This window comes from Protopterus annectens, chromosome 1.part2, assembly GCF_019279795.1.
Source record: "Protopterus annectens isolate FY-2018-M chromosome 1.part2, PAN1.0, whole genome shotgun sequence".
NCBI lineage: Eukaryota > Metazoa > Chordata > Ceratodontiformes > Protopteridae > Protopterus > Protopterus annectens.
The window spans coordinates 227,223,120-227,247,917 of record NC_056727.1 but is presented as its reverse complement, the minus strand read 5'-3'; the positions used below and the strand labels follow the sequence as shown (position 1 = coordinate 227,247,917).

The 24,798-nt window shown below is 38.2% G+C and overlaps 1 protein-coding gene across 1 annotated transcript in view; it reads right to left on the bottom strand.

The window, feature by feature from the left end:
• Positions 1-24,798, bottom strand: part of SLC1A4 (solute carrier family 1 member 4) — a 1,171,557-nt gene that overhangs the window by 449,686 nt on the left and 697,073 nt on the right. Inside the window, 1 exon segment of the mRNA XM_044055695.1 lies at positions 15,838-16,004. Coding sequence (XP_043911630.1) covers positions 15,838-16,004 — 167 coding nt within the window.

The following is a 24,798-nucleotide window of genomic DNA, read 5'->3' as shown; positions in this document are numbered from 1 at the left end:
CTGCTGAAACAAAATACACATTTACAAACAAAGCTGGATGACCTGGAAAATAGATCTAGGCAATAACATTAGGATTTTTGGACTGCCAGAAAATATTGAAGGTAACAATATTACTTCTTTTTAACAACATGGCTCCCTAAAACTTTAGATTTACCAGAAGCATTCTCTTTGGTATCGAAGAGCACATAGATCTATAGCTAATACTAACTCTAACAAAAACTATCCTAGATCAGTTATAGTTAGATTTCTATCATCTTTGATAAAGAGATGGTTCTTAAATCTGCTTGGGCTAAAGCTCCTGTTAAGTTTAATGAGACAACTGTGCGTTTTGACAATGACTATTCTTCCATGGTAATTGCTAAAAGAAAAGTTTTTCTGCCACTAATAAGGGAGCTTAAAAAGCACAGTTTAAAACATACCTTCTGTTTCCTGCCAAGCTTAAAATCTTCCTTCCTGATGGTCCTAAGGTCTTCGATGATTTAGACTCTGCTTTACTGTTTGTCAAAGAAAAAGGATTTTGGATAAAATAGAAGAAATGGAATGGGCTAGTTCTTCATTAAAGAGATTGGCAACTGAAGCTTCCTGGAAGACTTCAGAGAAGAAGAAGAGACTAAAAACAAATGATTTGTTATATGTTTTTTCTCTCTCATCATTTTAGTTCATTATTAATCTTTTTGAATATAGTTCCTGCATTTCCAGAAAGCCACAAATATTTTGGAAAAGATTTAATCAAAGTTATTCTCTATGTGCAAAGAAATGTTTTGTTTCATAACCAGTCAAAATGCCTGAGGATTTAATGGCAGGCTGTGACTCGATTTGTTTCTCTTTCTGAAAAAGTAAGGTTAGTAATTTGATACATTTTTTATCTTTACCTTTTTTCCTTCTTCTTTTATTATTTTCTTTGTTTAAACAATGACATTCTATTTAGATTATGTAGTGGGTAAAGGGTGGGGAGGGCAGGAGAGAACAGTAATGAAAATATCATTAATAGAATAATAACATATTTATTTCTTGTAAAAGTTTATAAGTTCTTCAAATGCTATTTCTAATTATACTTTCTTGATTATACTGCTTATGCTTGTTTGTAAATAATCTGTCATGCTTTAACTAATAATAATCAGAACTAAATAAGAGTAAATAATATGTTTTATTTTTAACTCTATTAATATAAACAGTAAGTAACATTCCATTGTATATACTTCTTACAGCTTTCTCTTACATTTTTTATTTCTGCCTCACTCCTTTTATTTTCTACTCTCTTTTCTTTTCTTTATTAATATATAGCAAAGCTTTTGACTGTGTGGGCACAGTGAATAATAGGATTTGTATGAAAACTGAGTTGGGAGAAGAATGCTGAGTTTTATTGCTTGTTGGTAATTTTGAGTTTAATTTCACTTGCATTGAGGCTGTGATGATCTGTGGAATACATTGTGGAGGTTCTGTCATGTTTAGATGCATTTACACTGCTAAATGAATGTTTGTCACTAGTTTTAATAAGTTTCCGCCAAAATGTTAAGAGAGACAATCTGGGATGTGGGCTGTCTCATGCACAGTGTCTTTGAGTTACCTCAGAATCTTCAAATCACAGAATTCTCACAGAGAAACTGAAAGCAGTTAGTATAAACATTGACAAGGTTATCACACTGACACACCACAGATTCAGGAAAATACTCTGTTCATAAAATATGTCAGTTATAATGAGTTTAAATGATGTAGTTTCTTGTAGTAAGTAAATGTCTTATTTTAGAAGGCATAAAAATGAAACATTTATTTAAATGTTTTGGAAAATCTACTTAGCAGCAGCATAATAATCTGTGTTAAAAATTTGTGTCCCAAACATATACTTTACTATAACTCATTTAATTCATCTGATTGACAAACATAAATAATCTTATAACTCTATTCTGGAAGAAATGTCATGTGATATATTTTAAAGCAGTAGGTTAGCATGATTGTAAAATCTGGTTACTAATATGTGTTTGCTGTGCATTATTTTGTATAAAGCAGACAGATTTATTCTAGGAACAGCAAGTAGGATACTGCTCTACAAAGACACAACTCAGTGAGATCAGATATATATATATATATATATATATATATATATATATATGTGTGTGTGTGTGTGTGTGTGTGTGTGTGTGTGTGTGTATGTATGTATATATGTGTATGTGTGTGTGTGTGTGTGTGTGTGTGTGTGTGTGTGTGTGTGTGGGTGTGGGTGTGTGATGGCTTTTTTTTTTTTTTAGGTAATAACGCAGGTGTTTCTGAGAATCTGCATAACTATGCAATATGATTTATAATAATTTTATGAATACAATATTTAACTCTATTGACAATAATGAGTTTAAGTAAATGCTCATATACAAACAATTCAAGATTTTTGAAGCTGTTGATAGAATTCACATGACAGAAAATAGATGCATCTTAATGCATGTAATGTCTGAATCATATTAGCCAAAGTTTTTGATTTAAATGAATGTTAGAACATAATTTTCTCTCCTCTTGATTTCTAACATTAAGATTATTTGAATGCTATTAGAATACAAGTGTTATATATTACATAGATCTATATAATAGTATGAACAGTTTTTAAAAAAAAAAAAAAAAAAAAAAAAAAAAAAAGTTTATTTTAGTTTATATGATGCTGTTTTACCAAATGTGTAGTTTTGTCTTGATAGATAATTGAATTGAAAACTGTTAACCTCAGTTAAATATAACTAGTATTAAATTGATAAGGTGGTAGCTGAGGTACTGCTGCTTAGGGTAGGGGGTTAACTTGAGTAGCAAATACTACTCTAAGTTGGAGTTTTCAACTCCAGGCGGGATGCAAGGTTTAATCCTTACATTATTTTCACTTGTTCATTGTTATATGTATATAGTTTTGACATCCACAATATATTTTGTACACTCATTGTCACTACAAACAAAATTGAATCCTATACAAAATCCCATAAGAGATTTAATAAATACAGCTATATTTAAAGGTACACCTAAAAGAGGAGATGTAACATTATTTATCTTGTTATTTGTTATTTCGATCATAAGATTCTTGAGTTTTAAAATGCCAAATGACATCTTTAAAAGGAATTTCTTTAAACATTAATGGATTGAATAATCCATGTAAAAGGGCAAGCCTAATAAGATACATTAATCTACACAAGGCCAATCTAGTCTTCCTGCAAGAAACCCATCTCTTGAAAAAAAGATATTGATAAACTAGCCACTAATAAGTATACAGTATTGGTTAGTTCAGAGCACACTCAGAAAAAAGAGGAGTGGCTATTTTATGGAATAAAAGTATGCCCATTCCTAAAACCATTAAGTCTTATCAGGATGACAAAGGAATGTTTTGTATGGTTACAATACAAATTAATGGGAAGACTTACACTTTAATTAATGTATATTGGATACCTGGAATTGGTATTAATACAGTGAAACATCATATTGATAAGATCATATCATTCTCTATAGGGATATTATTTTAGCTGGTGATTTTAATTGTATACTACATGAAAGTGATACTACCACTATAAAGAAAAGAAGAATTACATCTAATGCAAAACATTTAAATGATTTTGCTAATTCTTATCATTTGAATGATATTAATAATCAGATAGAGTCAAAATCATTACCATACACCTTTTTTCTAACAGATACAAAACTTATTCAAAAATAGATAGGGTCTTTATTTCTAACCAGATGGTAACAGATTTAATTAATTCCAAAATCATTTCATGTCCTATATCTGATCATAACTCAATTGTTTTGAATTCATGATAAAAATACTCATAATGTTCAGATCAAAAGGATACCAGCATACTTAACTCAGCTAAAAGACTATAAAGAATATATACTTTCAGAAGTACAACATTTTCTAGACATAAATAATACTCCTGAAGTCTCCATTGTCTATGTTTGGGATGCCTTAAAATCATATCTATATGGACAAAGTATCAGATGGTATAATAATAAAAGGAAATCTTGGGATAAGGAATTGTTAGATATTCAAAGTAAACTAGACTCTTATAAACATAATAATAAAGAAAATATTATGGACAAGAAAGTTATTGAAGAAATAAACAAACTAAATGAGAAATACAAAGAAATTTTAACTCATAAAGTTAAAATAACTTTAGAGAAATACAAGTTTTTGTCTTATTCAATAAGCCCCAAATACTTACATAGACTTAAAAATAAAACAAAAAGATTGAATAAACAAAACCATATCAAAGAAATCTTTTCTCTAAGGAAAAAGAAGAATGTTTCTAGTATACCAGAAATACTGGATGAATTTAGAAATCACTTTCACAAGATTAACCATAACAACATTAACATGGAACCTAAAGATAAAATAAAGGAGTTTATAACCACAAACATGAATAAAAAGCTTAATAAACAACAGATTAAACTATTGGACAAGAGTATTTCATATACAGAAGTTATTACACAAATAAATAAGCTTAAATCAAACAAAGCACCGGGTAATGATGGTATTATACCAGAGATATATAAAATCCTTTCTAAAACTACATATTCATTAATACATAAGGTATTTATTTTGGACAAAACTGAGTTAATAACCCCCATCTTGGCAATATACATTTATTTCACCAATTTTAAAACCTAATAAAGATCCAACTAGATGTTCTTCATATCGACCCATCTCATTACTTAATGTTGATTATAAAATGTTTATGAGTATTTTTGCTGCTAGATTGAAGACAATTATCCCCGGCATTATAGACATAGATCAGACGGGCTTCATTGTAAATAGAAATACTTTTGATAATATAAGAAGAACTTTAACATTAATTGATTTTGCAAATAGGAAAAAGAAAGATTTAACACTTATTAGTCTTGATATAGGTTCAGCATTTGATTCAGTAAGTTGGGACTATCTGTTTACCTTAATGAAATGCACAAATTTCTCTGATGCATTTGTAAATTTAATTGAGCATTTATACAAAGGAACGCTGGCTTATATTAAGGTAGGAACATATGTTTCACAAAAATACCCATTCTTAAAGGTACAAAGCAAGGATGTCCACTTTCTCCACTATTATTCACTTTAGTAATGGAGCCTTGGGCTAATTTGATTAGAAACAGTACTGACATAGAGGGTTTTGAAATAGAAGAAAATACAACATCAAAAATTCAACTTTTGCAGATGATGTTCTAATTACATCAGCAGGATCTAATTCTTCTATGCAGTCTTTATTTGATAAAATGATGAATTTTAAAAGTATTTCTGGTTTAATATTCAATGAAGAAAAACTAAAATACTACCTATATATACACGAAAAATACTCTCATTAGTGATTTTACTAAATATGTACCCAACTCAGGTCAGATAACTTATTTAGGTATAATACTATCTAAAGATATTAAATCTATTATATATAATAACTATAATACCTGTTTTCTTAATATACAAAATCTTTTTAATACCTGGAATAATATGTTTTTACTATGGAGGAGAGACTTACAATTATTAAAATGATAATATTCCCCAAGATTTTATACTTAATACAATCAATAATACTTTCACCTACAAAAATAACTATCAAGAAACTGAATACACTAATGTTAAATTTCTTATGGGCACCTAATAGACCTAGGATTGCATTAAAGAAACATACTAATAGCTGGTCTCAAGGGGTATTTCTTTTCCAGACTTTAATTTATATATTATCTCTTCTATTATAAAAGTTATTACTTTATTAATAGATCGGTCATATGTCGCAAAATGGAAAGATTATTGGGAGCTAATTAGTATGCACTTCATGAAAATCTCCTTAACACATAAAAATATGATTATAAATAACTCCATGTTGTGGTTGCTAAAGGAATTTTGTACTTCACCTATTACACCTAAACATATGGTCTGTTACCCATTAAATATTATTATTAGTTATCGTAACTTTATATTCATGCACCCTAAGTATAGGGAATGGAATTTTATTGTATTCCTATAATTTATACTCAGGGTATGCTTATGTCATCTACTTCTGAAGGAGCTCATTTAGCTATAGATAATAATCTAAAGTACTGGTATCAGCTGATATCTGATAATAAAGTTAAAAATCTAGATTTCTTAAAACAAGAATTTGATCTAAGAGAAACTTGCTGGTTAGAGGTTCAGATCTTTAGACAACATCTCATTGATAGAATAGATCTAATGTCTATAACAGTTAAAGAATCTATTCCAAAACTGATTGATTACTTGATAATAAATTTACAGCATAAAGTTTCTGATAAAGGTAAACTTTCATATATACATAAAATTATCAGACAAGAAACTTTTACAATGTAGATTCATACTGGAATTATTTCACCTCTATTAATGGGGACCCACCAACTCAACAAGATAAACAATATATATTGGAATCTGCTTATAGAACTACATCTTCCATTTTCTGGAGACTTTATACATGGAAATTTTTACATAGATCTTTTTATACACCTTTGATGATGAATAAAATTAATAATAAAGATAATCTATGTAAGAGATGTAATGTAGAAATTAATGCTGACTGGGCTCATATGTTTTATGACTGTATGAAGTTGAAAGAATACTGGAAGTCAATTAATGAATTTTTGCAGGCTCTTTTACAGATAATTTCATTATTTCTAAGTCTCTTATATTATTCAACACACCTGTACCTCAATGTGTTAAAAAAGATTAAGCTTCCCTTGTTATGGTCTATCCTAGCAGTGGCTAGGAAAATAATAACTAGAAATTGGATTTCAGATACACCTCCTTCGTTCAATGAATTTAAAAATGTTATGAATATAATGTGTCATATGGAAATAAGCACAATTAGAATGAGAACAACTAGAAAAACATCACATTTTATTGTATGGGATAATTTACAAAATTTGTTAAAAAAATTCTAATTTCAATAGCACAGTATTTTAGTTTAATTAATTGATCTGATTGTAGTGGATGTCTTTGTAAATACTTTAGTTGTTTTGTTGAATATTATAATAATACCTATTTTTAATTATTTGTATAAAATTGTTATGATATTTCTCTTATATGTTAAAACAATAAACTTGTTTTGAAAAAAAAAAAGAAAATATGGGAAACTCTGTAGTAACAGAATTGAGTGTCCTTGCCACACCTGACTCACCAGAAACAAAGTTCATTACAACCTATAATACATTCAGTTACCACTGTATAGGGATACTACGAAAAAACTGGGTTATTTTTGCAAGTAACCCTAGTATATTAAATAAATTGGGTGAATACCCGGGCACTATATTTAGGAAGGGTAGGAATTTGAAGGCACTATATGAACAACGCCGGAAAAAACAACCAAAAATTACTGGTATGTACAAATGCCAAAATTGCAATTTTTGCAAGTTAGTAACTGAAGCCAACAGATTTGAAATAAACAATGTTCAATACAGACTGAAGTGTAGAGCCAATTGCAACACTAGAATGGTAGTGTACCTGGCCAAACGCCAGGGATGCCAGACATTTTACATCGGTAAGACGGAGAGGAGACTCCGTGACCGTATGTATGAACACTCATATGCCATCATCCGGAACAAACAAGACAATGCCCTAGCTAAAAATGTGGCAGAATTTCCTGGACATCAGTTCAGATTTTTAGTTATAGACCAGCCAGATCTCGATGTTAGAGGTGGTCCTGCACCATTGCAACTTGAAGAGCTGGAATTATTCTGGCAGATTAGACTTAATGCATATAATCTACCAGGTATAAATGAAACCTGTAGTTTGAGCAGTGTGTTAAAGCTTAAAAGTCGAAAAAGATGAATTTAGGAGAATATATTAACATAGAACGTTAGATTATTTTAATTATTATTCATTTTTATATACATCTGGTTTTAACATGAATTAGATATAAATATATATTTTAGATAGGAGAAATTGTAAAGTGAATGTTGATAAATGTTTGAATTATTTATATTGAATGTTCACACTGAAATCTATTCTAGTATAGTTTTTATATACACAAAAAAAGTTTTATATACACAAAAAAAGATACATATGGATATATGTTATTTAGCATATATAAATAAGATATATATAGATGGGTCTACTTCATTTCACCTAACTTCCAATTCACTGACTCCCATTTGACTGAGACCAAATGACTGAAATTTCATTTGACTGACACTTCATTTCACTGACAGTTCATTTGACTGACAAGTATTACTAGCAAGAAAATGGAATATGCCCCCTTCCCCACTGTAGTGCGACCCTGGAGTTAGAATATATAGTTGGGGGGGTGGAAAGCCCCCACCCTTACTTTCTTTACTAAGCAATATTATATCAAAACTTAACAATATCATATGAAATGAAGTGGGGGGCTGCACACCCCCGTTGTGGGGGGCTGTGCCCCCCACACCCCCCCAACTATATATTCTAACTCCAGGGTCGCACTACAGTGGGGCAGGGGGCATATTCCATTTTCTTGCTAATAATACTTGTCAGTCAAATGAACTGTCAGTGAAATGAAGTGTCAGTCAAATGAAATTTCAGTGAAATGGGGTCAGTGAAATGAAAGTCAGTGAATTGGAAGTTAGGTGAAATGAAGTAGACCCATATAGATATATGGATTTTCCTATATCTACTATTTCTTATATCTACTATTTTTTCATACTAACTATTACCATAACTATTAGTAATATTCATAATTTCCCTTTATTTTTAGATTTATTATTATCATTATTTGGTTGTGAATGCTGTTTAGTATTTTTACGTAAATACTTTTGTCAGTGGATGGCCCTGTAATTAGAGAAGTTGGCTGCTTCTGTAAGTTAATTAACTAATCAACTAATTAACCCAGAGCAAAATGTATATATACCCACAATGTGATTATTTATGTTGTCTGAAGAAGTTTGCTGACAGAGCAAACGAAAAGCGCTTAATCTTATTAAATCTTTTGTGTTTTACTGGTTTGCATTGGTCTTGCTGCTACTCGACTTGTCCTACTTTCCTTGTCAGTAGGCAAAGGGTTTTTGCTCCCTTAGGGCCTGGGACAACAACCTCAGGGTCTGCCACATGGTTCTCAAAGGGATGTTTGTGTGAATCCAGAACCCTATAAAACCTGTCTGGCTTTCCAGGGGCAGGAGCCGGGGAGTTTGGTTTTAAGGAGGAATCCTGGAAAACATCATCCACCACCTTTAAGACAGAGGAATGGTGAGGGGTTTGTGTTCAGGGAGGTTAAGAAATTCCATGATTCTTTTTTTAGATTGTGGCTAATCTTGGGCTTCCCACTTAAAAGTGTTCCCTTAAGGTGTGAAGAGTTTTCCCAAAGAAAAAATCCTCAGGAGGGGAGGCAGACGCAAAGTTCTCTATTCAGTCTGAATCCTCAAAGGACGCAATGGAAACACACCTTTTAAAGGTAGAATCCTCCTAGTCAAAGTCCTTATCTGAATAAAAGAAATTATAGAGGTCTTCTGGAGGGGTGTCTCTTTTTCTTTTACCAGGAGAAAACTCGGGGAGGCCACTTGGATCTAACCAGAAAGATTAGATCTTCAGCCAACCTCACAAGATCCTGCTGATCAGCCTGGGAATGGGACCTGGTAGGACTAGGCTGAGACTGGTGACGCTTTTTTGTGAGCGGCCTTAGGTTTTTTCCTTTGACTGACCTCTGGCCCAGAATGGACAACTGACTCCCATGGATGAAAGGAAGTTGCAACATCTAGGTGACGTGAAGATCTGTCTTTGGAAGCCATAGCCTGCATTATGGTCCTGGACCCAACCGACAAACTGAGTCCTATGGTTTGGAAAGACATTGACAGACCAGAAGACATACCGGACTCCAAATGGGTCTCGATAGAGGCCTGTACCACCACCACAGTCATAGAAGGAGGCTGCAAAAGTGCCTCACGTTCTTCAATGATAACAAACCTAGGAGAACTGGCCGATGGCGAGTGGGTGTCGTCCAAGGCCCTAAGCTTGGATAATTTTTCCTTATCTCTTTTTCACTTAGGAATTTCTACCTCAGCTCAGCAGACACCATAGGATGTGAATGACCAAATGACTCCCCTTGCTAAAATCTCAACCCTAAGCCTAATGGTCCTGCTGTTAAGCAAGCACAAAAACAGTTGGAGATGTCATGTTACAGCCCCAAGCAAGTTACACAAAAAGAGTGGAAGTCCTGGAGTGATATCTATTTGCCACAGCAGAGACAATTATTAATTTTCTCTGATGTTAGTCAAACAAAACATAAAAGGTTTCCAAAGGGGCACTTAGCTTTCTGGAGTCTTCTTTCTCTGGTGTGGACCAACCGATGTACTGACTGGCACTCTGCTATGGGGTCCGATGACAAGAAAGAACCGAGATCATGGTGGCAACCGACTACCCTTAAAACCAAGCATACTGACATCAGATAGAGTGCCTGTTGGCTCCAGAAGGAGGGAAACTATTCTCTGGTAGTTGGGCTTCCACTGCGGGAAATCCCCATAAGTTAGGACTGAAACAGTGAAACACGAAAAACATCTAAGGATGCTATAAAACTGTATTTCTTGTAAAGCCAGAAGTCAGGTAAGTGCAGGTACACCAGTATGCAAGTTACTTGAATCATATGGGACAACAGGTGACCAGGATCAGTGCAGCGCCCAAAGGATCTGCTTGTAAGTCTGTTGTTGGACCCTCACTTGATAGGTAAAGAGGTATATGACTACTGTATGTGCTGTTAGGCTCAGACCTTGCAGTAGTCCTGGGTTATGGTACAACACCCTATAGTCTCCAGTTGCCAGCTGTCTGAATCTGAGCAGTGAGCAAGTTACTTAACCAAACATTCCTTCCTGCTGCCCCTAAAAAGGGAGTGGGTGCCCACTTGACTTACCCAGTTGATTTAATGTTTTATTGTATTTCTTAGAGTTTTCTGAGCTATTCTTACAGATCTACTATTATCTGGTGAGATGGTACAGTATCTGCAACTAGTAACAAATTATGTGGGTAACAGGAGTGTGACTTCCTTATATAAATACTGCAATGTGTCAGTACTACAGGAAAAAGAAAGAACAGAAGTACCTACTACTTAAACAATCTAATGACAATATTAATTTATATTATTTATCTTCACTATTACTACTGTTTTGCCATCTTTGCTGATGATGTGATTTCCCTTCAGTTGCCAACCTACCTTGAGCCATTTGGTATCATCCAGTACGCCACTTCAGTTTGTGTGTGTCAGGTCTCTAATGTTTGGTACCCCAGACTTGGAGTTAGTAGTGATGAGGTGAGGATTATGTGTCCAGTAGTGAAGAGACAGTCATAGTGCAGGTGGAGGTAGATAAATAGTTGTATTTTTTAGCAGTCCTTACCCTCGAAAGTGCATGTAATGAGAAGCTAAAACAGAAGCATGTGGTTCAGTGAGCTGTACTCAGTCACTAATCTTGACCATCAGCCACTGGTGAAACTGCAGTATAACATCCCAGGACCTCTTCCTATCAAAGACAGTAAAGCTGACATTTGGCACCTCAGGTCAGTCTCTCCAGACAGCTCTCCTGTACTTTAGTCACTAGTGAGTTTCAGGTCTCCAGCAGCATAGGTGAATTTATTATAGGTTTATAGGTAAGTACTAGGCTATCGGCCCAAGGGCCTAAGTAAGCCTAGCCAACAAGGCTCCCTGGCTTACGCCATCCAAGAAAGTTATTTTCCTGTGCCCCTGTTGAGCAGAGCCACAGACGTGACCCCGGGGTGTATTAGCTATTTTCCATCCACTTATCAAGATTTGTCTTGAAGAGTGCTAATGAGGAACTTTGCTTGACATAGATGGGTAGCTTGTTCCTTAGTATGGGAAGTCTCCGGGACAGGAATCTAACCATCCAGCTTGTCCTGTTTATTGTGGTGACAAAGTTTAGGTCCCTAGAGTGTGTAGCTTGGAGGGATTGGGATTTCTTTAGGTGTAGCATGTCCCAACAGCTTTGGGTTTGACATAGCTTTATATGTTAGGCGGGGATCAATTCAGAGTAGGCGATATGCTACAGAGTAAAGCTGGAGATTTTTGAGATGGTCAGTGTAGGGCATCCATTTGAGGCCAGTGATCCTCTTTGTGAGGTACTTCTGTGGCCTTTCCAGCTGCTGCAGATGTCTTGTGAGGTACATTCCAAAAGGGGCACTGTACTCTATAATGGGTCTAATGAGTGTCGAGTAGAGGGGAACAATGACCCCTTTTTTCCTAGATGTGAACCCTTTTGTGATGAGGTGTGTCACGTAGAAGGATTTCCTGACAACTGTGGCGATGTGATTATCAAAGGAGAGACTACTGTCCACCTGGGTCCCCAAGTCTCTTATCACACATTCGGCGTTAAGTAGACTGCCACCTATGTGGTAGTTCATGGGTACAGAGTTTTTACCAAAGGGGATGACAATGCACTTTTTGGAATTGAGCTTGAGGCCATGGCTCTGACACCAGGCATCAGTCTCAGTGAGGCCCTTCTGTAGGATGACCACATCATTTGGGGACTCAACTATGGCTCCTAGTTTGCAGTCATCTGTGAACTTCATTAGCCAAAGGCCTTCTGTGTTAGCCTGTAATTCAGAGAAGTAGATACCAAACAGGAGAGGTCCCAGGACTGAGCCCTGTAGTACTCCACTTGTCAGTAGTTGAAGTCAGACTTAGAGTCTGCAACCTTTACAGTGTGGGTTCTGTCAGTAAGCCAATTGGCAACCCATCTTGTGACGTAGGGATTTATACCTAGTTTAGTGAGTTTAGCTATAATTCCAGAATGGGGGATGGTGTCGACAGCTTGGCGAGGTCAAGATAGGCTGTGTGAACCACCTTACCCTCGTCTACAGCTTTGGTGATGCCTCAAAGAAGTCGATCAGGTTCAGGAGGCATCTGCCTTTCACAAACCTTAACTGGATGGGGTCCAGTGTTTGGAGGTTACCAGTATCTTTGTTTATGAGTTCCATGATGATACGTTCCATGGCCTTACAGACCAGACTCCTCAGGCTAATAGGGCGATAGTTTCCAGGATCAGTGGTGGCTCCCCCTTTGTGTAATGGGAGAACTGTTGCTGTGCGCCATTCAGTGGGCACAAAGCCTGATGTGAGACTATGATTGAACATGGTGCTTAGGTGGGGAGCCAGTTTGTTCTGAAGTTCATGTAAAACGCAACCTGGGATGTTGTCCGGTCCCATGGATGCTGTGTTTTTGGCTTTAGAGAGTGCAGCTTTTACCTGCATACTTGTGATTACAACGACTCTGCATTCTTCCTGTATAGATATGGGCCCTTTAAGGGGTGAGAGGGGGTAAAGTTAGCAATGAACCTATCTGCCAGGACGTTGGCAATATCAGTAGGTTCTGTAATTTTCATGCCATTGTGCTGTAACTCAGAGCAGATCTGGGTGTTGCCACTGATTCTTGACATAGCTATACAATGCTTTGCGGTTGCACTAGAATTAGTGGCAATTTTGTTTTCACAGCTTCTTACTGAGGCTGACCAGGGAACTCCTCCACTCATGGGATTTTACTCTCTTTTGCAACAGTTTCTTCCTTCTGTTGTAGAGTTTATTTATGGCAGGGGACCACCAGATTGGTTTCCCTTTTGTGGAGGATAGCGTCTTGGTTCTGTTTGGGATAGCATGATCCATGCACTAGTGTTAAGGGCTTACAAAGTGGATCTGTGTAGGATTCAGCAGTCGTAACTGTATTGTCCATCTGCATGGGTGTCATGAAGTTCACCACTTCTGCCTTAAGAAGCATGAAGTTGGCTTTGGAGAAATTTTTTACCATGATTGCCTTAATGGGGGGTGGGGGCGGGATGTAGATATCTAGGGTGATTAGCTTATGGTCGGATCTGACCAACGAGGAGTTGACTTCAGGTGTGGAACACCAGTCACTCATGTTGGTAATGACTAGGTCTAGGATATTGTTGCCCCTGGTGGGGGTGTGGATAAGTTGATCCAGGGCATTGGAATTTATGAATTCCAGAAAGTGTTGAGCGAAGGAGTTGGTACATGAGTAGTTTTCCCAGTTAATGGTGGGGTAGTTGAAATCGCCCATTATTAGGGTGTTTGGTTGAACCCTAATATTTTCCAGTATATCAAGAAAAGAGGAGTGGGAATCCTGGGGCATGGTGGGGGATCTGTAGCAAGCTACAATTTGGATTGCAGTTTTGCCCAGAGTTAGTTGCACTTGCATAACCTTGGATGCATTATGCTAAGCAACTAGCCTGGAGTTGTGGATATCCTTAATGAATATGGACACACCTCCGCCTTTGGTGTTCCAGTCCAGGTTAGGTGGCCGAAAAGTGTGGTATGAGTTATAGCCTGGTAATGCAGGGGTGCTCTCTGGAGCCTTGAACCAGGTCTCAGTCACTGCACAGATATCAATGTTCTCCATTTTAAGGACTACCTCAAGGGAGTGCATTTTGAGATTTCGACTTCTAGCATTGAGTAGCATTATACTCAATTTTTGCTTGCATGTTCCTTTTACGGTGGTGAATTTGTCATTTGAACCTTGCCTAAAAAAGGTACTATAGTGGCAGCAAGAGCCTTAGCCAGTATCAGGAATCTCAGGTGTGACAGGTGCAGGCCATCTCTGGCAAAGCATCATGGTTTGTCAGCCATGTTGTCCCAGACAGACAGATACTGGATCCCCTTAGAATGACACCAGAAATGTAGCCAATTGTTGAAGTCAATCATTTTGTCCTTACACTGCAATATCATTCTGGGTTATGGCAGGATGCTAGTCAGGGCTAGGTCATACCTGCCTGGGCTACAAGATCGGATACTTCTTCCATCTGTCTTTTCATGTAGTCCAGAGCGGTACGTCTCAGGTCATTCAAACCAACATGGACAATGACAGAGTCATATTTGTACTTGTTGTGGAGTGACCTGAGTGCGTGGGTTATGTGGCGGATCATGGCACCCGACAGGCAGCTGACAGTAACCTTCTCCTGTTTAGCCTGGTGAGTGGGACATTAGTGTTTCTGACTATAGAGTCACCTAGGACTAGTGTGTTGGGTACGTTGTTTTGCCTTATGGGCTGTGGTTGAGTGGCACACTGAGTCTGTGGGCTATGTGTCATTTGGGTTGTGTTGGGGGTGGAGGTTGCTTGCGTTTCTGCTTTGGAGGTCTCTGTTGCTTGAGCAGATTATTATAGAGCCTCCGCGAATGTTTTTGTGTTTCTATGTGTGGATTTTGGTAGTGTAGGTTTAGTGGGACTATGTGATAAGTGTGGTGTGGTGCAAGTGTCTACCTTCTCCTCTTGACTGTCTTACCTTTGTGACATCAAGCCGCCTCATTTACATTATGTTTTATTTATATTATTACTGTTCTATATCTTTCTTCATGTTTGCATTTTGCACACAAACTTCTGCAACTGAGAAAGATGCAACAGGAACCAAACTACTATGTTATTATACACTCAGTTCTGCACACTCACCTAATTTCTTTTGATTACATGTAGATGTCAGGCATCACCATCACAGGTGCGCTCTTAACTCCATCCTCACTAGTTCCACTGAGAGCTCCATGTATCCTTTTAAGCCTGTATAATTTCTCAGTATTTCCCTTGATTCTGGATCAGTTCTTTACTTCCAAAGAAACAGTGCCACACTGCATCAGGAGGTGTGTTCTGGTGTGGGCCTTAATCCAAGCATATATATTTGTGAAAAGGAGTGTGGAGCAGACTGTGCCAAAAGACTTATGATGCAAACAAAGTAGTATGTAATGAAAAGCTGTGACTGAACAGTAGCAGATTTTTTACAAGCTAAATTCTGATAATATAGCTACTCAGCACAATCAGCTCTAAGCTGACTCATGATTGTATAACATTTCATCTTGGTGCTGAGTGCACCAGATGTGACCTGAAATCAGATTAGTGTCATGTATCATGCACCTACCACATAATCCAGGATACCAAGAGCATGGTAGCTTCATTGAATGAGTTGAAAAATCGAATAAGCTCTTCCCCTTCACGTCCTAACTTCCGTAATGCAATTCCAAGTATGACAGCAAAAAGGATCAGCCCCAAGATGTTCATACCTTCAATCTCTGTGCTCACAGGAATCTGCAAGAGAAATATTCATTACGATTATCATGCTAAAAATGCAGTTTAATACATTTTCGCTGTGCACATAATGACTTCTTTCCTTCTATCTTGCCAGCACTCATTTTGTTGACAGGGTCCCAGAACTTTTCTGGTCAGGCCCCCAAGGCTTTCTCATAACAAATTACTGCACTGCTCCTCCAGATGAGCTCCAAAGGGTGAGATTTACCTTATGTCTACTTTATGACATTCTGCCACAACTGGAGTGGATACATATAGTGGGTGTTAAAGTGCAGAGGATTCTCTTAACTGGGGGGGGGGGGGCTCCAGTATTCAGCCTAAGGGGCAGGAGTCAGTGGTTTAGTTTGTCCCAAGCTAATAGTTATTTGCGTTTTGTTGACTGGATGATTGCACTGGGCAATTACATCTGTTTTTTAGAGCACTTCATAGACAACAGTTGATTTTGTTAATACAACATGCTGCACATTTGTAATTTCAACAAATATAGACATGAGGACGTAATTCAAATTAACAAAACATTAAAGTACAAATAGAACGACAGCTGAAACAAATGATTTGAACCTACAGGTAAAACATGTCCTGTACAACCTCAACATGAATGAAAAAATCCCAAATAAACAAAAAGAAAAAAGTTCCAGTTACAACTTTGTGCTGATGATTTATTTCTGTATATATGTACACTTGTGTATATGTGTTTATTTAGTGGTCTTGTAAGTAAACTCATCCTTCCCAGATCCTTTTCATCCACAAATAAGGCCTTTTTGGCAGGGGTAGTTTAAACCGGCCAGTTAACCAACATGTTTTGGGAAGGTGGGTAGAAAACCAAGATCTTGGAGAAAAGAACATGAAGACATGGAGAGAATTGCAAAGCTTCAGAGATTGAGCAAAACTTGAACTCTAAATCCTAGAGTTGTGATGTGGCAAACTAGCATTAAGTCAACATGTTAAACCTTGAGAGGTGGGATTCACATGCAAGGCACACAGTGCATAAGGTCAGCATGTAAGACGTATGTGACATATCTACATCTGATTCACTGATAAGAATGTAACAGGGCTGAAGAACACATATGTTACTGTGTTTCATAGTTGCTGTTGGTGCTCATTTCATAAGTATATGAGCGACTCTGCACGCGTAAGAGTGCTAACCGAATTCTGATTAACAAGGCTGACATTTGATAATACGCTATAACACAGTTACAAAGGTCTATTAACTAGGCAGAAACCACAGGACTACTAGACTGCACAGTAGTAACAGTGCTACATTCTTATTATCCATGCATGCATAGCGGTAAGAGTGCTACATTCTTATTATCCATGCATGCACAGCGGTAACAGTGCTACATTCTTATTATCCATGCATGCATAGCGGTAAGAGTGCTACATTCTTATTATCCATGCATGCACAGTAGTAACAGTGCTACATTCTTATTATCCATGCATGCATAGCGGTAACAGTGCTACATTCTTATTATCCATGCATGCATAGCGGTAAGAGTGCTACATTCTTATTATCCATGCATGCATAGCGGTAACAGTGCTACATTCTTATTATCCATGCATGTCCCCTGCAGCATGCTGCCTTACTTGGAGGTGCACAATTGCTTCTCAGCTATACCAACGGGTAAGTGCAAGTGTTACTTCCATCATTATAGCTCATTAGGGATCCATAACACCGTAGGATAATGATGTCAGTTACTCACTAGAAAGTTCTCATAAGATGCAAATGACATCTGGCAGTCAGGAATGTAAATGTAAATATTCAAATATTCTAGCCCAGCCAGCTGTTGTATACCTCTCAGGCCATCTCAGTATGTAGTACACGATTATTTCCTTGAAGTTGTACACTGTAACACAGAGACATACACACACACACACACACACACACACACACACACACACACACAAGGACTCTCTGTTGTCCCTCTTACCAAACACAAGTGTACACATGGCAATCTCTGCACTCCTTAGTACAAGGCCCTTTGCAATTCAGGCTGCGCAGAGAGTTCAATGTGCCCTCTAATTTGAATGTCTCATTGCATGAGATGTAGCATAATAACTGTATGCAGAAAGTACAGTTGTGTACACTTACCATAAATGCAGATGTTCGAGTGTATTCACTGTTGCAGCCATTACACCTGGGTTATCCTGCTGGCAGGCTACCCTCAGTCGGCCTGAATTCCAAAGTCTAGGTCCGGCATCAGTTGCTGTCACCTCTTCCCTGACGTCAGTGCGCCAGGGGTATAAAAGATGCAGCCAACGCCATTTTCTTCAGTTTTTCTTGTCCCAGATGTCAGGTGCCCCCAAAAGGCTAGGCTAAAAATATGCCAATAAAACATGCATGCACCAAAATGTATTACACCTTCATCTACAAGCAAATACACCACATAGGTTGTATAGATTAGAGAAGTGCAGATAAGTTCCAGCAAAGAGATGGGGGATGGTGGGTGGGTAACCTGTACTGCAACAGTGAATACACTCGAACATCTACATTTATGGTAAGTGTACACAACTGTACTATGTTCTTCGTGTTTCACTGTTGCAGTCATTACACTTGGGTTGAATCCCAAAGCTATGGTTGGGGGGCTGGAGCTAAATAGCATTAGGAGCGGCTATGAGGCCCTGCAGAATTGCAGTGGCAAAGCCTGCCCTGGATTTAGCCAAGGTAGCAGAAGTGTAAATCTTTTTTCCCCATCTGTCCAGAGCCCTAGAATCCCTGTCAGAGGGGGTAGGGTTTTTTGCAGTGGAAGCCTTGACCCCTTTGGGGCCCTGAGTGATAGTTTCAGGGTCAGCAGCAGGGTTTTTGAAAAGGAATTTATGAGAGTCAGGGACCCTGTAGTACCTGTCTGGCTTAACAGGAGCGGGAGGTAAGGAGTCAGGGGTCAGACTGGACTCTGAAAATACATCATCTACAATGTCTAACACAGGTGGAATAGCTAGGGGTCTGTGTTGTGGGAGTAAAAGGAAGTCTCTGAGCCTTTTCTTAGATTCTGAATAATCTTGGCTCTCCCAGTGGAAATGTTCCCTCATGGTATGTAAGGTTTCCCCAAAAGAGTAATCCTCAGGAGGAGAGGCTGAAGGGATAGATTCTTCAGCATCAGAATCCTCATAGGGAGGAAGAGAGTATTCCTGTTCAGAAGAGGAATCAGAAGAAATGGAAACCTGATCTGAAGATTCATATTCTGTCTCTTGCCTAGGCCTTTTATCAGGAGGGATGGAACCCTGATCAAAGTAATTAAGTCTTCGGCCATTTTGAGCATCTGTTTTTTGGGCATGGAGGCCTGACCATGAGGCTGTTGTACTTGTTTCTTTGTCTTTAAAGGTGCTTTTGTCTTTGCCTTTGTAGCTGGAGTCGCTTTAATGAATAATTGAGTAGGTCTGAAAACACCCTCAAAAGCCGATACCTGCTCAGCGGCTCCGGACCCATGTGAGGGAATTGTTTCCGAAGGTCCAATACCCTGAGCTTCCAGTGGCCTAGTCGACTCCATGTGGGAGTCTGTAGCAGCCTGGGAGTCCAAAGTAGCGGGCGCCAATGGCTGCGAAAGCGCCTCACTGAGAACCGGCGAACCGGCGACTGGCTTAGAGGAAGCCTCGTCATTGGTTTTGGACCTTGGATGCCTGTCCTTTTCTTTTTCCTTGCATTTCTTATGAATTCCGATAGTGAAATGCAAAATCGTACCGATGCTTAATAGTGTGTTGGTTAAATCTAGCACAAAACCGACAGCTAGCAACGTCATGGTCAGGGCCTAGGCAAGGAATGCAGTAAGAGTGAAAGTCCTTATGAGGTATTTGCTTCTCACAAGAAATACAATTAACTTTTTCTGACATTGGTCTGGAGCAAGAAAAAAGTTTTCCCCAACAGGGTACTTAGCTTTTAATGAAGACTTCAGATCTGAAATTTGAACACGAAAAATCTCAGGAGTTGGCCAACCGGCACTTGCGAACTGCTTCTGCTTCGGGCACCGTGCGGTAAGAAAGACTGAAGAAAATGGCGTCGGCTGCATCTTTTATACCCCTGGCGCACTGACGTCAAGGAAAAGGCGACAGCAACCAGCAGGATAACCCAAGTGTAATGACTGCAACAGTGAAACATGAAGAACATCATACAAACTGCTGTTGTACACCTTGCCCAGATGCTGCAACCTGCATTTCCTTTTGTTACTGTCACACATTAAACAGTAATTATGCAAATCATAACAATATGAACCAGGAAAGTGAAGAATGGGGCAGGCTATGTGGTCCCCACTCATCTTACTTTTTTTTGATCCAGTCTGTTTTTGGCATAGAATTTTGAAAACACAAAGAAACACAGATATAGGAAAACAACAGCAATTAAAGTGAACTGAAGAAGCAGCCAGAAATGCAAAGCCACAAATACGGAAAGTGCAGCCTGTTCAGACAAGATGGAAGACAAAGCCTTTTAAAGATATACAAAGACTCAAAAGAAAAGATCTTGAAGCATAACAAATGGAATATAACCAGAAAATAATGGTGAAAGGCAACACTACTAATTTAATAATTGCGTATTATTTGTTCAAGAAGGAAGAGAAGGGAGGCATAACAAATTAATTTCATGGAAAAGCAGAGGATAAGGGCTCAGGCCTTTCACAAAAGGAACAGTCCCGAGGGAACTCTAAAATTTAAAAGTGGAGAGATAAATGGGGCCTGATGTGATTTGTGGTTCAAGAACTAATAGAGGAATGGATAATGGTAATAGCTAAATGATGGAAGATGGGTAAGTGTTTTGAAGACTGAAAGATTGCAGATGTGACTCGTCTTTACAAAAGTTAAAGCAAGATAGAGGGTAGAAATTACAGAACAAGTTAATTGGTTACTGCCTACACATCAACATTTTGGTAATTAAAAGACACTAAAGCAGTGAAAAAGTATTCAACAATGTGTAGCTGGAATGCCCAGGCAAGAACTATTGTCATCCTCGTCTTCCTCTGTAACACGGTTATTAAACCCAACAACCCTTACCCTTTTTGGTATGTTAGCATACAGGGTGTTGGCTGTGTGTTTCTAAATGTTTCAGCCTGTACTTCTAAACTTACTTATACAGACAAAACTTTCAAGCTGTCCCTGGGAAGAGACACTTTTCCCTATACCTGGACAAGAAATAGATACAACGAAGTGTGCATAAACACAAATGATTTGTACATCTTGCTCAAGCACCTGTATCAGAAGCCAAAGGGAAATAAATACTTTTTGTCAGTGCATAATCAGTTCATATGAGGTAGGCTACAACTTAACGTAAGAAAAAACATTTATGTGAGATAATTGCCAAAAAATGATGAATTTTTAGCACGTTAAGTTCTGGCTGCAGAACATAAAAGACTGTGCTTCCAAGATACTATGACTGGTTAATGACTGCTTTTGAAGCTGTCCTTCCAGGCTCTTTATTCATGCCAACTTTGGCTCCACTTGGCAGACCTACGCTGTCTCTTTCTCCAGTTCCTTCCCAGTGTACCCCTGAAGAAAACAGTTTTCTCACTACAGCATGAGAGGGGATTTCATGACAGTAGCCTATGTCTTGAACTTGGATCATTATGATGAGTGTGTCACGTGATTGTACAATCTTATATTGAGACAGGACATCACCCCTGAGAAAGCCCACAATTCCCTGGTGGAGGATGTTCTGAAGCTGACAAAATACCTTGAGTAACAACCAATCCAAAATGTCCCCTGTACCTTGATGCAATAATCTTTTTATAATTTCTAGTGATCATATAAGGGGAGGGACAAGTTGCAGCCACACATGTCTTGTCCGATGGGATGCTGTAGAAAAAGACATTAGAAGCAGAAACTGGAGTGGGATACCCAGGAAGGCTTTTCTTGTAATTTTGATAACCAAAGACAAAGCAGTTCACTTGGATGGCACTGAGTAGTAACCTTTCTGTCTTCCTTGCATTTAGTGAATCAAATGAATAACTGGTCATTATACCTTGAATTCTGGTACTGTAAAACCTTTACTGTCTGTGTGCATCTACTGCCCACAAGGATGTTTCTAGTGCTGGAATATACTTGAAGGGAAACTGGAATGTTATGCATTTGTTTAGGTTTGCTACTGTGGTATGTAAGGTAATTGTTTCTATGTGAAATGTGAAACAAAAAGGGATGCCTAGAAAGAGTAATGAGCTCTAAAATCCTTCTGGATAATGTAACAGTCACCAACATGTCTTTTATTTTACTTCAAGGGCTGGTTCAAAGGGGGTTGGCTTTCATCTATTCTCCTGATGTTTTGATAAACAGTGTTTTTTTAAGAAGACCAAGTGAATGCCTCTTAAGAGTCAGCAAAGTCCTTTATCTCCTTGTTTTTAAAGAAGACACCAGTAGGTGAATGTACTCGTGCAGCTCACGAGAGACTGTCTGACATACATCTCAACCAGTCTCTCTTGAGAGAGTGGCTGTGGCTGATTTTTTCATGTGCAGTGTTACTTACTTCAATTGTCATTAGTTCTGCACTAGATTACCCATGTGATAGCTTCTTGTGTGACTTCCACTTCAAACAAAACTAGATGTTCAAAATGAGAGTTGCACAATTAAAAAAAAAATCTTTCAACTATATTTCAAAAATATATTTATTTTGCTTCTTGCACACCCCCCCCAGTCTTAACAATCAAATGCAAAGTTGTGCTTCTCCCTTACACCAGTCTCCTTTAACGAATAAGACTTTTGACAAACTGTGCAAAATTAGTACTCTACATACTTCACTTTAACTAAACTGTGTGACTCCTAATAGTTTGTTTTTGTCTTTGGCCCCTTCCAGTGATTTTTACTACAGCAATCTGCAGAAGTTGGAAGAAGCACGGTATGTGTTTTGGACTATGTTTTCATTTATTTATATTAATGTGCTCCACTTAAATAAAAAAAAAAAATTTAAATTTAAAATTTTAAATTTAAATTAAAAAAAATGTCGGCATGCTATAAATCAAATACTCCATCCCGGTAACCTCTCATCTCCCAATCCTTGCCCTACAAACACACCCCTCAAAACTGCATCAAACTTTAACTCCTACTTCATAGAATCCATAAGTAAGTTGTTAAGTCCCATCCCCCCTAATTCTAACACTAACACCCCTCCAGATCCCCTCTCTATCCAAAATTTTACTGACACCTTCTCCCTTAAACCAATACCTACCAGCTGTATTAAATCTTTACTTCACAAACTAAAACTCTGTTCTGTGTCTGCAGATAATCTACCTACCCACTTTCTCCAACTAGCTGCAGACTCTATAGCCCTCCCAGTCTCTAAACTAATAAACCGGTCTAACACTGAGTCTAAGTTTCCCTCTGTCTGGAAAAAATTCTATACCCTACCCATTCATAAAGGAGGACTCTCCATTGAAATCTCCAACTTAAGACCAACTGCTATCCTCTCACCTCTCTCAAAAATACTTGAAAAATGCGTGCATACAAAAGTCATGAAACACTTACTGCGGGATAATCTGCTTACCCCTACACAACATTTTTTGTCCTAAGCATAGCACCATTACTGCCCTACTATCCTTCATCAATAGTATTTCCCTCACCTGCTGTGTGATGAAACTTCTTTGTGCAAAACTTTGGCAGCTGGTGGTTTAGTGGAGAAGCGAACAGATCTATGTCTGGAGTTCCCCATGACACTGTCAATTTCGAAATACATGAAGATCCAGTTTCCACTTCGTGGGGATCCATGATTTGTCTGCTTAACACATCTGCTAAGGAGTTCTGTGCTCCGGCAGAAACCTTGCCTGAAGAGTTAGTTGCAAGCTGAGCGCAATCTCCCATAAAATCATTGCTTGCCTGCACAACGGGTAAGAATGTGTTCCCCCTTGTTTGTTGATGTACCACATGACAGTTGTGTTGTCTGTTAGAATCAACACCTGCCCTGGAAGAAGTAACTCCTTGAAAGCCATTAATGCAAACTGGACTGCTAACATCTCCTTCAAGTTGATATGTAGATGCTGTAGTCTGGCAGGCCACTTGTCTTGTATCCACTTTCCATTTAGATGAGCTCCCCAAGCAATGTCTGAGGCATCTGTCGTTAGAATCTGACTCGCCTCTCGGCGGGTCACAGAGAGTCCCTTGTTTAGGTGACATTCCTGAGCCCACCACAAAAATTCCTTTTGAATGCAAGGTATTATTTGAATGACAGTGTCCAAATCCTGGCAGTGCTGTGTCCATACATTTTTGAGATACCATTGCAGCTTCCTCATATGCAGTTTGGCATTGGGAAGCACCAGAATACAAGATGCCATGAACCCTAAGGCTTGAAGGACTGTCCTTGCAGTCAGCCCGGACTGAAGAGATAGTTGATGGAAGTAAATGGAAAGATTCTTTTGCTTGTCCGGGGTTAAAAGGCCATCTGGGCTGCTGTATTCAGTCTCACACCCAGAAAGCACATGTCTTGAGAGGGTACTAGACTGGACTTTATTTCGTTCACAGAATACCCTAGGCATCTTAGCACTGCTATCACATATTCCAAATGCTGTAAAAGGTCTTCCTTTTCTTGAGCCAGAATCAGGCAGTCGTCCAAGTAAGGATAGATTTGAATTCCTTTTAGCCTGAAGTAAGCTATCACTGGAGCCAGAACCTTTGTGAATACTCTGGGCAGTAGATAAGCCAAAGGGCAATGCAGAGAACTGATAATGGGAATTTCCAGCTCGAAAACGCAGATACTTCCTGCAACCTAGTCTGATAGGCACATGAAGGTAAGCCTCCTTGAGATCTAAAGCTACCATCCAGTGATCTTTGCCCAGCAGAGGTAAAAGCTGTTGTAACGTCAACATTTTGAACTTGGGAATGTCCAGATAAG